This window comes from Lycorma delicatula, chromosome 8, assembly GCF_047948215.1.
Source record: "Lycorma delicatula isolate Av1 chromosome 8, ASM4794821v1, whole genome shotgun sequence".
Classification (NCBI taxonomy): domain Eukaryota; kingdom Metazoa; phylum Arthropoda; class Insecta; order Hemiptera; family Fulgoridae; genus Lycorma; species Lycorma delicatula.
The window spans coordinates 62,163,375-62,178,984 of NC_134462.1; the positions used below are offsets into that span (position 1 = coordinate 62,163,375).

The 15,610-nt window shown below is 27.7% G+C and overlaps 1 protein-coding gene across 4 annotated transcripts in view; it reads right to left on the reverse strand.

Annotated features, from left to right (window-relative positions):
• Nucleotides 1-15,610, reverse strand: part of Pkn (serine/threonine-protein kinase N) — a 299,488-nt gene that overhangs the window by 9,307 nt on the left and 274,571 nt on the right. For 3 of the 4 annotated variants that reach the window (XM_075372566.1, XM_075372565.1, XM_075372567.1), the window contains exons 11-13: nucleotides 13,611-13,760; nucleotides 6,831-6,998; nucleotides 4,925-5,104 (exon numbers count right to left, since the gene is read on the reverse strand). In XM_075372566.1, the coding sequence (XP_075228681.1) occupies nucleotides 4,925-5,104; nucleotides 6,831-6,998; nucleotides 13,611-13,760 (498 nt within the window). The remainder of the gene's footprint in view (nucleotides 1-4,924; nucleotides 5,105-6,830; nucleotides 6,999-13,610; nucleotides 13,761-15,610) is intronic. The other variant, XM_075372568.1, reaches the window with a different exon arrangement.

Sequence of the window (15,610 nt, forward strand, 5' to 3'; positions counted from 1 at the left end):
TTTACTATCCCAGTTGATCACAGTTACCACTGATGGCACCAGTGTCATGTTAGGAATGAAACCTGGCATTGCAGAAAAAGTTGCTTCAAAAATATCCCAAAATTGTTCTTTGGTACCGCATGAACAATAGGAAAGAGTTAGCTGTGACTAATTCAGTTGATGATATGGTTGCTGTTCATATCATTTTCAAATTTTTATGGATAAATTATACATTCTTTATAGCAAATCACTTAAAAACCAATGGAAATAGTGGAATATACTAATGAGCAAGACCTGCAACTAAACAAAATTGGGTGTATATTAAGTACAAGATGGATAGTGAGCTCTTTCAAGTTAGTAACAGTATATGAAGTTATACTCCCATTTCAATAAGGCTAAAGACGATGAAAGTAAAAGTCCAACTGAATAGGCCACATATAATGTATTAATTTAACATCTTATGTCAACTTAATTCCTATCTGATCTGGCAATCATGTATGACATTACCAAAACTTTCAATGTTGTAGGAATGTCTTCAAAACAGAAAAATGATGATGATGTCTATGCAGACAAAACCATTAGAAAATGTTTATACACTTTTTTGAAATCCTTAGCAGTAATTGAAGGTAACTTTAGTGGCATTCCTGTAAAAAATAATGCTAAAATGACCACTATTAACAATCAGCAACTGCTATCAAGTGTAATAAATATCTTTAAAAACAAGATTTTTAACTACAGGAAGTAAGTAACGAGCCATCAACTGCAACAGCTGCAAGCCCCATTCATCACCAAGAAGAATACAATTCACTTCTTTCAGAATTGAAAATACTGGAAAGTAACAGTTGGCCTTTAACCTGAAAGATATGGATACAGTGAGTCTGAGATAGAAAAACTTTGTGCAGATTCAGGTTAAAAACAAATGAAATAAAAAACAGCTATACAGATTATCTGGAAAATAGGTCTGTTGTTCCAAAGTATTTAATTCTACTCCTGAATTGCTCCATGGTTATACCATGCAGTTCAGCAGATTGTGAGTGTGGTTTCAGACACACGAACAAAATTATAACACCTAATAGAACTAGACTGTCCATTCCACATGTTTCGGTCATGATGTTCATTAAGCTGAGTGGTCCAAACATCCAGAAATGGGATCCTGAGCTTTATGTGAGAACATGACTACAGAAACATCAAATCGTTAATGATACAAGAACACTAGCTAAGCCTGGTGATAGTGATAACATTAAAGTGGATTAAGATATTTTTGCTGAATTTTTATTTTTTAAAAGAAACTTAATTAAAATATGTATGTAAATTTTATGTTTTGATTAAAATTAATAACAACTAACAAGTAAATTTATATCTTTTTTTTGGCCAGACTATTTTCATGCTTGTTATGTTAAAATAAATAAATAATGATGATGTTTACTGTAACTCAGTTTCTTTATTTTCATGTAATCCCTAGCATTCTTTAGTTCAAAATGAAGTATGTGCCTTTTACATTAAATTAGTGCTATTCAATACAATATCTTAATATCCTCAAAATTTTCAGCGTTCACTCACTGAAAAATTTACGACTACACCACTGAATACAAATTTCTAAACATATATGCATACTATTTTATGAATATCAAGCATATTTATATAATATTAAGAAAATATAATTTATTCATTTACCTTATACAGAAATAATATTTCATAATGAAGCTGCCAACTCTTCTTAATTTTCATCATCACAACTTTCGATACAAGAATTTTCGTTCATAATAACAAACCTTTTAACATAATGATTTCCTTTCAACATGTTTGTGATTTGCTCCTGTTTATAATCATTTTCTTCAGACTTTATCATTTTATCTAAATCAGCCTAATTATCATTTGAGATAGAATTAATTTTTTCTATACAAATTCTTATAGCACACTTGATTTATCTGTAACATTTCTTTCTAAATGTGATTCCCCAAATTAACTCCACAGGATTGAGGTCTGAGTGGTAAGTGAAGAATCATGCCCATATGACTTCCAATAGATTATCTAGTATTCGTTTTTCATTGTACCTTTATGAAATTCTATTGATGCTCCTGGATATGATTGTGATGCAGAATAGTGTTTTTTAGTAGCCATTTGTGATGTCTTCCTTCCTCTAACTGGAATTGGGGGGTTTACATTCTCTAGGGCATTATTAAGAGCTACAATGAAATTAAACAGTAAGTTTGGTATTAACTGAGTTTACACCAAACGTATGAAACTTTTAAAATTCATCTGATAATGATAATCTCCAGATGTTTGTCAATATCTGGCCAAATTAAGAGTTCAGTAGAAATAAATCCCACATTACCTATAGCATGAATAACAATGGTAAGATCTTTCTAAAGCTGTCATTACAAACTGTAATTTATATATTACACACAAATATGGCCTTATGTTAACTACAGAACATTGAATAGAATAAGTTATAGGACTTGTCTAATGACCTCTTTGTTGTAAATTACATTATACCAAGATAAGAAATGAGTAATGGTTTTATGCAACCTAAATACTACATTATTTTTATAAATAACATGTACATACAGCAATTCTGACAATCTGTAATAATGTAATATAAAATCTGTAATGTTTCTGGTATGACATTTACACAAGTCTATTTCTTACTATGTACATCTCTTTTGTCAAGGTTATATGTTTTTTGGAAAACTTGAGAAGTATACCCAAAAATAAACTTCAGAGATAAAATTTTTTTATCAAATACTAATGGCCATCATTTGAAATTAAAAAAAAATTAATACCAAATAGCTAATAAGAATTTTTTTTTGTCTCAGGAAGAAAAAAATTTAATTCTGATAGTATTTTTTCTCCTGAAATCAAATATTATATTGATTTTTCCCCATCATGCAGGGTTTCCGAGAGACAGGCATTTATAATTTCAAACATTTTAATACTATCTGCATTCTTAACTACATAATATTCAAACATCTGACTCACCTAGAAAGTAAGAAATGACGATTTTCTGCTATATTTTGCCTATGGAGCATCCCTCTTGATGGTCCAACAATAATTGGCCAGCGTATTAGGATTCAGTTTGCGTTGATACCTCTTTTCCATAGCTGAAATCTGATGAAAGTGGTTCCTGTGCTCATCGCTCACTGAACCAAGATTTCTGGGAAAAAATCTAGGTGCAAGTGCAGGAAGTGTACTTTTAATGATATATCACAACCCAAATCTTTATATGGTAATATGGTAAATCTTTATATCATGGTAATTTTCCTTTCGAGAGTAACATTTTTGAGTGCTTTCCAAGCTGCTTTCTCCAGTGGATTCAATAGTTTCTCAAACTTTTCATCATGCATTAGTATTGGTATTTGTGCTCACAAACATTCCTTCTTTAATTTTTTTTATCACTGATTTTAGGAAACTTCCGTTTTAAGTACATGAAACCAAGAGTAATATCCATAGCCTTGATGAAATTCTTCATTAATCCTAGTTTGATATGTAATGGAGGTAGGTACACATTTTTTTGGATTACACAGTTGGTTGTGTTTCACATTTTTCTGTTCAGGAAAATGAGCAATTTGCATTTACGCCATGAAATGTTTTTTTTTTTTTGTCTCTACTATCCTATTCATACAAAAAACAACATTACTTTGTGTAACCGAGCTGGAGACCAAGAAAAAATGCAATTACCTTCAAATCACCACAAATATTTCATTCATATACTGTATATTGAAGCTTTTCCAATATAAATTTAAAGTTTTCATATGTTTCTTTCATACTAGCAGAGTGAGTCACAGGTACGGATGGAAAGTTATTGCCGTTATGGAGATGCACAGCTTTTAAACTTAACATTAGAGGAATCAATGAACAAGCGCATTACAAAGTGTCTCCATAAGAGAAGAAATTCATTACAAAACACCAAGCCATTTTTTCAGAAAAGTAGTCTCTAAATTCAGAATGATGATTGCAATAAGTACCTTCGTATTCGAAGTTCCCTCGAAGTATCTTTGTATTCTTTTGCAGAAGATTCCATTCTTTTAGCCAGAAAGCAAGCATTTCAGACTGTTTTTTGGATAACTTTAAATCTCTATGAGAACATTAAGATTTTCTTGAGTCAGTAAGTGAGGCTTTGTGAGTAAGTGAGATAAACTGCTTTGTTCAAAAGTTGTATCACCAAAATCTGTTTCTTTTCCATTCTCATTTCCATCAGACTCTGAGCTCTCTTCATCTAATGACACATGTTCTGGAGGCTTTGGTATGGGTAATTCTTCACAATGTGGAACTGGTCTCATTGCAGATTATAAGTTAGGATACACCATCTGTATGTTTTGATTTTGATGTAATCTCTAATGTTTGTTTAGCAGAAATAATAAGTGATCTTTGGGTTCCCTCCAAATCATAGGGATAGCAAATGGCATGTGGCTATAACACTTTGAGTTAGCTCATTTCTTTCTTTCATTTTAACAATGCTCTAAGAGTTTTTACTTGACAATGGATAAATAGACAAAAAAAACTTTTAAAATATTTAAAAAAATTAAAATAACAAAAGAACTGTGGGTGATAAAGAAATTCCCAATACATATTTGAAAACAGGATAAAAACTGCATTAAGTACACCTATTTGTACTTTTGAGACAAAAATCATGTTGACCAGTGTAATCAGACATGGATACATTTCTGTTAAGTTCTTTTAACATATCTTTCAATTTAAATTGTAGTCAGATAATTCTCCTAACAAGAATAAATTTTCAGACTCATATTAAAAGATTTATTATACACAAATAAATTGCGGTATTTTTGAAAATGTTCTTTATTTATTTAATTAATTTTTTTAATTAAAATCATAATTATTAATAAAAAAGACAGTTTAAAACTTAAAATAAAACCTTTTACCTCAAAAAATTGCAACTATACTACAAAAAAAAGAAAAAAAAGGGACACTAATTAATATAATTTACCTCAGTCTGGTAGCAAGCAAACAAATTGACAAGGAATGGATGACGCATTGCATTAGCAACTTCAAATATACGTTTTTCTGATAATAATGACTCTACTTCATCTCTAGCAATAATATCTCCTTTCTTTAAAGCTTTTATAGCAAAATATTCCCCTGTATTGCGATACTGTGCCAATATAACCTAAAAGCGAAATATATAAGAATACATGTATTAAAGAGATATATAAATTATTGAATAAACATCTTAAAACAAAGTAAATAAATGCTATGCAATTAACTCATTTAAATTACACAATATACAGTGATTTTAGTTATACTCAGATTAAGCACACACAATTCAATAAGAAATGTATCACAGAACAAGTGGCAAACACAAAAGTCTGTTGAATAGCATGAAAACAAACCAAACAAAATAAATGCTGTTCTACAATAAAATTCTGTTACCAGAGCACAAAAAAAAATTATTTGTAAATAGTTTCCAACAGTTAAACCATTTTTAATAAATAAATTATATAATACGTACAATTTTTAGACTTTTCCAATTTCCTATTGTAAGACTACCTCACAAGCTAATCAAATAGAGGACCATCACATATAAACTGTTTCCAAAAATCTTCTAAATCTTTATTTTAATTTCTTTTCTCAACCAAAATGTATTTTCAACAGCAAAAATCATAAAATATATTCAAACTAAAAAGTTAAGTAGTTTTGAATTTCTTAAAATTTTTAATGCAATAAAATAAACTAAGAAAATGTACAGTCTATTACTACATAGTACTGAGAAAATAATAACAGGATCTGTTCTATTTTAAACAAGGGATTCATATGTTATTATAATGAAAGGACAATAAAAATTCTTAAAACCTTTTACTACAAATTATTAAGTTACCATTTTAATATGAACCATTTTTATGATAAAACAGGAAAAAGTCAGACAGATCATTGGAGTTGTGACAGATCAACTGCAGTAGCCCAGAATAAAGCTGTATGGGAGTATCAATATCAGATGCAGTAGCCCATTTTCTACCTCCTAAAACACAGTTAGCTTAATAATCAAATTCAAATATTCCACCGAAATCTATTGTCCAAAAATCATAAGCTAGTGTTAGTTAAAAAGCCATACAATACATCAATAACCAGGTAGTCTTCTACATTGTTTTCGTTAGCTCAATATTACATACAAGTATAACAGCAAAATTGCATATATAGTTCTTTAATTAATAATGAAGCCTAGAAAAACACATTTTTAACATTTTATTAACTGTATTTCTCTTTTATATATAAAAAATATAATTTTAAAAACAGATATATTAATTAATATATATTAATAAATTTCTTTTTTTTACATGCAACTTCTAATTCAAAAAGAATATTAAAATATGACAACTTTTTATCATTTTTCTCCCACAAGGCCTAAGAATTGATCTGTTAAAAACAATCTCTTACATGGCCATCCCAAATGTCTCCTTCCCATTGATTGGTACTCTTCATTTATCCTTAGAAGACAACCAACTATCCTTCACATTCTCAACGTAAGAAAACCATTTCTGTTTTCTTTCATCTATTACATCTTTAATAATATATTGTTTCAGGTCACTTCTTTTCACAAAGTTTCTCAGTCAATAAAAAATAGAATACTTTACATTTGAAACTGGATTATTTATCGCTGGATATTTATAACTGGATTTATAGCTATCGGTGAGTGTCCACGCCAGTCTTTTCAGTTTAACAATGATAATGAAGGGTTTAAAAATGCCATACTCTGAATGGGAATAAACCCATACCAACTCAATACAAGCTAGCACCGTGACTCATACATTAACTGGCAATTAAAAAAAAATACTAATATGAAAATGTTCACCTATATCTTTATTAGTTACATAAATTTATAAAGATATAATTTTTACCTTGCCAAAATGACCTCTACCCAAAACACTCAATAATCTGAAGTTATCCATTGACATCCCAGTGAACTGTGACTGTCGACGTGACTCGTAAGCACTATCCCTGTACTCTAATGTCCTTACTACTCCACGCTGATCACCACCAACAACACGATCACGATCAAACACCGGCTGAATGTAAACAAATTCATATTTTACTTTACATCTCTGTAAATATATTACATTAAAAAAATATGATCATAAATAAAATGTTTACGTTTAATGGAAAATGTTATAAGTTAAAAACCTCTGTAATTCTTTTACACTGAATCCTAGTATTTTTTATTATTATATTTTTTTATTTACTTTTTTTTATTCACTATTATACTGAGAATAAAAATTACTAAACCATATCAGAAATCACAATTCCTTATGATTAACAACACAATTCCTCATCACATTGAAGTACATTTAAATGAATAAATTAAATAAATTTAAAAGCCAAATAAAAGTTACTATGAATTAAAAATAAAATTATACATTTTGTGTTTATCTGATATAAATCTAAAACATAAATATGTATAAAATTTATGTTCCTCACAGTTTAAATAATTTCAATTTACATTCACATTTTAGTATTTTTAAGTTAAAAATAACAAATAACTAAATAAATATACAATGTCCCATGAAGAAATGGGAGGAAATTTAAGGACATGTTCTACTGGAGAAAATAATGAAAAAGGTTCATATAAAAATAGATCTGGAAACACAGTTTTGAGTTACAACTAGCGAAAGATTTCCCTCGGATTGCAGCTCTTCTAAAAAAAAGGAAGCCCTACTGTAATTTTTGGGGCTCAAATTATGGAGTAAAGTTGGTGGTTTCTTATATAATTTGAGCTGGAAAATAGGATAAAACAAGTCCCAGAACTGTAACTCTAGTAATTTCCGATGTAAAACACAAAATTTGGTATCAAAAAATAAGATTTTTTAGATTTGAAGTACAATATCTTTGTTAAATGATTAATAAATACAGAAGATTTAGAAACAAAACTAGCAGAGAATTTACTTTTGAGAAAATTAATGTAAATACAGCCAATAAAAAGTAAATAAGAACTTTTAAAAATTGTTTTTTTTTTTTATTGAGGCAAAACAGATGAAAAATAGACAGAAAACTGTACCTAATATTTTTTTTAAAAACAAAAATGCTAATTGATGAAAATATTTTTAAAAGAATTACAAATTTAATCAAAAAAATATTTTAGCCACATGGGACATTCTATATATATCTAGATTATAACAAAGAATCCTCAATAATAATCTTGCATTTAACGCATTAACATTTCTGAATTGAAATTTTTTTTTAAATTAATAACTGACCACTAATTTTTCTTACAATGATTCAAAAACCAGAACATTTCTATTGGAAACTTATGAGAAGCAAGTGCTTTTTAAAAGCATATCTTTCAATTTTCTTTTAATATATTATACCAGAATAAAATAAAAGAGGTCATTTATTTGTAATAAGATTTTCTTGTTTAATTCTGCTGCTACAATTTCAACTATTCAATCACAACTGGTTTTAAAAATATTTAACAATTTTTAAAAATGAAAGGTCAGTTACAGAAAAACACTAAAGAAAATTAAATAACAATTGATCCAGTTACTTAATTTCTTAATATTCTGGAATTCCATAAAGAAATCTTTTTACAGTATACCAGAAAAAAAAATACTCTGAAATAACAGAATATATAAACAGAAAATATAGATTCTTTTTAATACAAAACAATCATTACAAGAGCTCACAAAACGATCAAAATTTCTATTGATAAGATCCCCAGAATAGCATTTATCTTTCACTATAATGTGTAGGATTTATTTTCAGCTAAATAAAAGGATATAGCATTACAATAAACTAGTCTGTAGCATAAGCTGAAATGAATGGAAATCTTTTATCTACAATATTTTTCTTGGTTTCATGAATTTTATAGTAATCAGCACTACATTTTCATAAGAATTATGCAGCAGTAATGCATCAGATATGCTTGACAATCAGCATAATAATCTATGCTTATATTGCAACAAAATTTTATTTTCTGTCAGTATAAAAATAAATTTTATATTTTTTCTTTTATAAAAATTATACTGCTTAGTGTTAGAGCAGCTTAGTTCTATAACAGATTAATATATATCAAATAGTAGTTTATGGTTAAAAAAAATTGAGTTAATATAAAACTATTACAATTTATACTTAAACTAGAACAAAAACCAGACAGGTTACATAGTTATACAAAGTGCCATTACTGGCTACTGTATTGATAAAATTCAGAATCTGATATGTGGTCTATAGTAAGCTGCATTTAGCTAAATACAAAATGAAGAGTAAAGATTACAGGAGATCAATAACCACAGTGTGCTTATAGTTGTAGATAAGGCATATTAGATCTGGAGGATCAAAATAAGAGAAAACATTTTCCCAACCATGAGATCAAGTGGCAAGGTTTCCAAAGGCGTGTGGATTAACAAATGAAACTCTTTATAAAAATATCTTTTTACTAATCTTTTTAATTATCGAATTATAGAATTATTTTTTTTCAGTTTTCTTTCGGTTTTTCTTTAATATATCAGTTATTTATTAAAATAGTAAAACGCCGCTGGCACCATCGAAAAGCTGAAAAAATTCTACACAATTTTGCTAGTGAGCACTTTTTTCTACGATCAATAAATTTGGCAGTATTTCATAAACAAAAGCTGTTCAATAAGTAGGAGCATGACTATCTGCAGCAGTATATCTACAAGTCATGTGCACCATAAACAAATACCCATAACTTTCAATCCATTAAAGATATTTGAGAAATTCAAAATGGTATGAATAACTAATAGTCAAGACAATTAATTAATCGTATTTTGAAAGTATTTCAAATGTTTGAATCACCGGCTTTCTTGTTTAAGTTTGAAATTTTCCAATTTCTTGATTTATGCCCTGTACTTACAAATTTCAAAAACTAATGTCACTATAGTAATTTCTTCTTATGGCCATTATCTACAAATTCTATAGGAATATATCTATAGACTACTTATTATTCTTTTTGCAACAAATTTTCAATTGTCTCTTATATAACACATGCATTTTCGCTTCTCCAATTACCAAAAACCCATCACTATTTATTGTAATTTTTTAAATTTAAAAATGATTTAAAATAAATTATGTGTTTTATCAATGAGATAAAACACATAATTTAAGATTATGGTATTGGTTTTACTAAAAACTTTCAATTTTTCAGTTAGTTTTATAAATAAAAAATTAAAATAAACAAATTGTTATAAAAAGATAATGAAAATAGGTTTTTATTTAAAACCTGGTGAAGTTGTAAATAAATGTCTTCTATTGATAAGTAACCTTGCAATAAAAAAAGTTACATACAAACTTGCCCATACTGTAATTTAATAGGATTAAGTTACTGGTGTACGCGACTCTTAAAGTATAAACTGCTGCAGCAGTCGCGTGTTCACATGCCCACTTAGTGAGTAGCTTTTGTTTATTAAATACTTCTGTATCTAATGAGTAGAAAAAAAAAGCTCATTAGAAAAATTGTATAAAACTTTTTCAGCTTTCTGATGGTGCCAGCAGCGTTTCGCTATTTTAATAAATAACTGATATGTTAAAGAAAAAATGAAAAATTTTTTTTTTTTATAATTTGTTAATAAAAAAGATTATTAACAAGATTTTTTTTAAAGAGTTTTGTATGCTAATCCACACACCTACAGGAAACTTTTCCACTTGATCTCATGCTTGGGATGTTTTCTCCTATTTCGACCCTCCAGATCTAATATACCTTTTCTATTCATGATAGAAGGTAAACTATTAGAATTATATTTGCAATTTGGTGCAGAAAAAAAAATAGAAAACCAAAACTTTCCAAGGTAAACAATTTATAAATCATAAATCCCAACACACAAGTCAAGGTTTCATAAAAAACACAGTAGTCGATTTACGTGGTGGAGCTTAAATTAAATTGTTGCAATATAGATAATTTTTTTATTGGGGAAAAACACGTAAAAGAACATGAATAACAAGAATTTACTTTTAATCAAGGAATATATCTTAACTGCTTTCATGAACCGACATAATGTGTAATAACTTAGTGCTCAGCCTGTTTTATGAATCAATCTTTCTACATTCTTCTCTAATTTATACCAGCAATCTTAACCTAATCATGAAGTATGGCTTATATGAGAATTCTTTAACACATCCTAATTTTAACCATGAACACAAAAAAGTTTTTACATTAAGACCATATCTGTATGTTTCATTACTGTCTCAATTTTTCAAAATCACATTTCATATTTTCTTTTACAATGCCCATCATTAAAGATATTAGAAAACAGTAATAAATGAACACTAAAACTAAATAACAGCATGTTTGAAGAGCTGGACATAGACAATGGACATAGAATGGACTTCAAATGCATTCTAATAATATTTATGCTTAATAACAAGTTAGTCAATATCATTATCATTATCACAATAATTAAAAAAGAATGCTTTCAATATATATGTATATGTTGGGATGTATGCAATTATTTTTATTTTCATTATTCACTGAATATAATGAAGTATAGTCTAAATTCTATTAACTCCATTGCAATTAGGATTAACTACTGTACTTCAAAATGATAATAGAGCAAATATATTTTTTTTAATAAAAAAATAACAGAACACTGAAATGCAAAATATAATTTATACTTAACAAATCTTTATATTTATAAACAAATCTTATAAACTATATTTGATATAATAAATCCAAACACATAAGCATAAAAAAAAAATCTAAATGCATATTGAAATGCTATGAAATATGAATGATATTACAAATAAATTAAGCTATATCAAATAAGAATGATAAGAATATTTCCACATAACATGCTGATAAACATGCTAATAAAAAAGGAACTGTGATTTATAATATTTAACAATAGGCATAAAATTACAGTATTACTAGGAAACTGCACAGAAAAATACAAGAAAAGAGACTAAGTAAAATACACTGATGATTAAAGTACAGAGTACAACTATAAGTTACAAAAGTATATTTGTATAGTTATTTTCAATGCAATAAATTAATTGGTATTACATCAATATACTGTAAGAAATGTAGTATATGAAAAACATTTTCTCACTGTCTGGATTTTCAGACAAAAAAAATATTTTGTACCGATATTAATTGCTTGAAATCAAAAACAGTGGCTTTGAAAAAGAGCAGTTAGCTCATATTTACTGATTTTAATAAAATTAAGAAGAATGTTAAATGAATCAAGGAAATCCATGAGAAAATAAACATTTGAAATGTTACTAATTATGTCCTTGATATTACAAATGTAAATAATGTACTCATAAATTAGAGGATGATCTATTCCGTAGGAAAATTTTGTTAAATATACAGAAATTTAGTAGCAATAACAGCCAATATGAAAGAAAGAATTGTCTAGCAAGATCCAGAAATCTACAGCAATGTGCACCCCAGATGCCCAACTAACTTGTGAAACACAATAAGATGAAAAACCCTGTGTAGTAAAAACATAAAAAGTCAAAAATATTTCTTAAGGAGCAATTCAGAAACATTCCTTGACAACTATTCAAAATTCAAATAAAAACAGAAAGCTGGAAACGGCTATAACATGTAGTTCAAGACTATACAGTTTTATTAATGTGAATGTTAAAACACACTATGTTATTGATAAATTTAAAATCACTATTTATATTTTCATTATCTTACTTAGAAAAAGTTTATGTTAACAAATTAATAACTGATTAGTTAGTAAAGAGAAACAAAAGTATTAGTAGTAAGTCAAGTGAAAAAAGCAATATCTACAATAGTGATAATAATAATAATAATAATAATGATTTAGAAAGGTCTTGAAGATATGCAAAAAAATATGTACACACATAAAAGTTAGACATGTAGGATACCATCAAACTCTTACAATCAGCAAATGAAATGTTAAGTATATTATGATTAATTTTCAGTAAATGTTAAGATAAAAACATGCATGTATACAAGTACAAAATATAAACAGTTATCTAAATTAATAAATAATGTAAATTATTACAAGCAATTAAACTGACATATATGAAAAAATAAATAAACAACCCATATAATAACGTCCTATAATATAGGACGTATAGTGCATTATAACGTAGTTGAACAAATAAGTTATATGTATTTAATTATTTTCTTTTGTAATTAAAATTAGACAATGAAAACTAATGAGTTTTAAGACAAGAAACTTGATTTAAATTTCTTATATTTCTAAAACTAAAATTATTTCACAGATGGTAAGTGGTCACCAGGAAAGGAAAATTAATGAAACAAATCAAAAAATTACAACATATCTTTACTTTAAGCACAATATTATTTGTTAAAAATATTATATTATGCTAACACATTTTCTTTCAGTCTGAAATTTATTTTTATGAAAAGTAAGAAGATTAGCAAACAAATGAATAATAAAAGAGATAAGCATGATATAAAGAATCAGTAAGCGAGTAAGGATGAAATAAAAAACTACCACACATACATTTACTACACATAAATGAATATCAAATGAATAAATTGATAAATGGAATAACCAGCAGCAGGAAAAGGTTATGGTTATTTATGCAAAAAAAATCAACAAACAAAATAGCAGATAAAACAGAAACAGAATGATAATGCATGAACAGAAAAGAACATGTAACACATAAACACTTAGATCCAACATTAATGTAGAACCTAAATAGACTGATGGAATTTATGTAGTAATCACCTCATCATCTTGCGGGAACTCAATAAGTGGTGAGGGTGTAGGGGCAGGAGCAGATACTGGGACGGGGTTTGGAGCAGCAGGCAAATTCACTGCTCCGCTCGTTCTCTCCTCCTCTTGCAAGAAGTCAAATTCACTGAGCACGTTCGCAAGCTGTAACACAACTCCCTTGCTAGTGCAGTGCAGTAAAACAGTGCAGTTCATGCGCATTCTCAAAAAAATATTTATATAAAACTATGCATGTCTGCGCTGCTAATAAAAAATTAAATACTAAATGTAGGATCACTCATTATACTACTTAAAAAATATATTTTTTAAATGTATCTACATATATACTAAGAGGATTCAAATTTTAATCTCAGTATTATACAGCAACTTAGAAAAAAAATGAAGCATACACTAAATAATAATATATGAAGCATATACTACCAAGAAAACTTTTATTTCAGAGCTCATATTTTTATGCTAACAAATTTCACTCCCTTGAGTGAAATAAAAAAGAATGTTAATACGAGTAATATGGAATATATCACAAGAATAAACCATTATGAAAATAATACAACTCCATAGTTATTAAATTGTTAAGGCCTCCCCCCACCAAGGCAGCATAAATGGATGAGATATGATGAACAGTCATCAAGCATATTTGTATATGAATGCAAATTTTAACTGAATTGATATATTATTTATATACAATAGATTCTTGTTAAAGATGCTAATTGGAAACAAGTACAGTTCCTATTATAAAAACACAGAAATCATGTAATTCATTAAATCATGTAAGAAATACATTGATAAGAAATCATGTATGATTAATGTTTTGGCATAATTTTTTTTGCAATATTAACAAACAATTATAACGTATAGTAAAAAAAATAAAATTTTAATTCTGAATTACAAACAATCCAACTAACAATGAACAATTTATTATTTGATACCAATGATTTACACAACTAAGACCTTCAAAATATACAGATTTCAATTTGTATTATGTCAAATTTATCTAAATCTTACGTAACTTTTATCAGGAACTACTTCTTGACAGAACCAGAATACTTTTTAAGATTTTGTTTTTTTAAAGTGTTAAGTCCATTGTTAAGGCCTTGAAATATTTTGGCCTGTTTATCTCTTACTGAACTATTCACTTAATTATTAGATGTATTGTAAAGAATCTAAAATTATACAAAATGATGATGGAACTGGCCAATCTGACAGCAGGTAATCTTGGTGTAGATCGGATTGAACAGTTTTACTAATTGTGGATAAGAAAGTTAAAAATTTTATGTAGGAAGATAATGAGTAACAGATATCTAAAGCTCTAATACAAAAGGATTAGCTGAAAAATACTATTCAGTTCTTAATAATCTGAAGTAAGTAAACACAGGTATGCATCTTAATTACCAAGATGACAAAAAAATTTCTTTTTAATAATGTAGACCAACATTTACAAACTTTCCAGATTATCACCGGTGTGAATAGTTTGAGTACAATTATGGGTTGATTTATCACATACTTAGTATAATGAATATTATTAAATTAAGGAAGCAGTAGATTAAGAAAGACGGGATAAAAAAGGTGAACAGAATATAATAAGCATTTATATTGAGCATTTACATATGATGCATTCATCAGATGGTATATAAGATTGATATTTTTATTAATATGCTGTAAACTTACCACCAGTCAATATGTAAAGCATATGAATTATTACTACTACTCGTACATTAATCAAAATGTAAATATATGAATTTGCTTATTGCAGTAAGTAGTTAACATAAAAAATTAAATAAACTACAAAACCGAGGTAAGATATTCTTACTGTAAGCTAAGCAAAATGATGTAATAAAACGCAAATAAAAGAATTTAAAATAATTTTAATGAGTATAAGTAGAAATTATTTGATACTGGAAGCAGTTTGGCAAAGCAACTATCAAGTGCAAAAAAAACTACAGTGGGGTAATACTGTTGTGGAAAAAGTAGTGATATGCTAAGCAAGCATAACT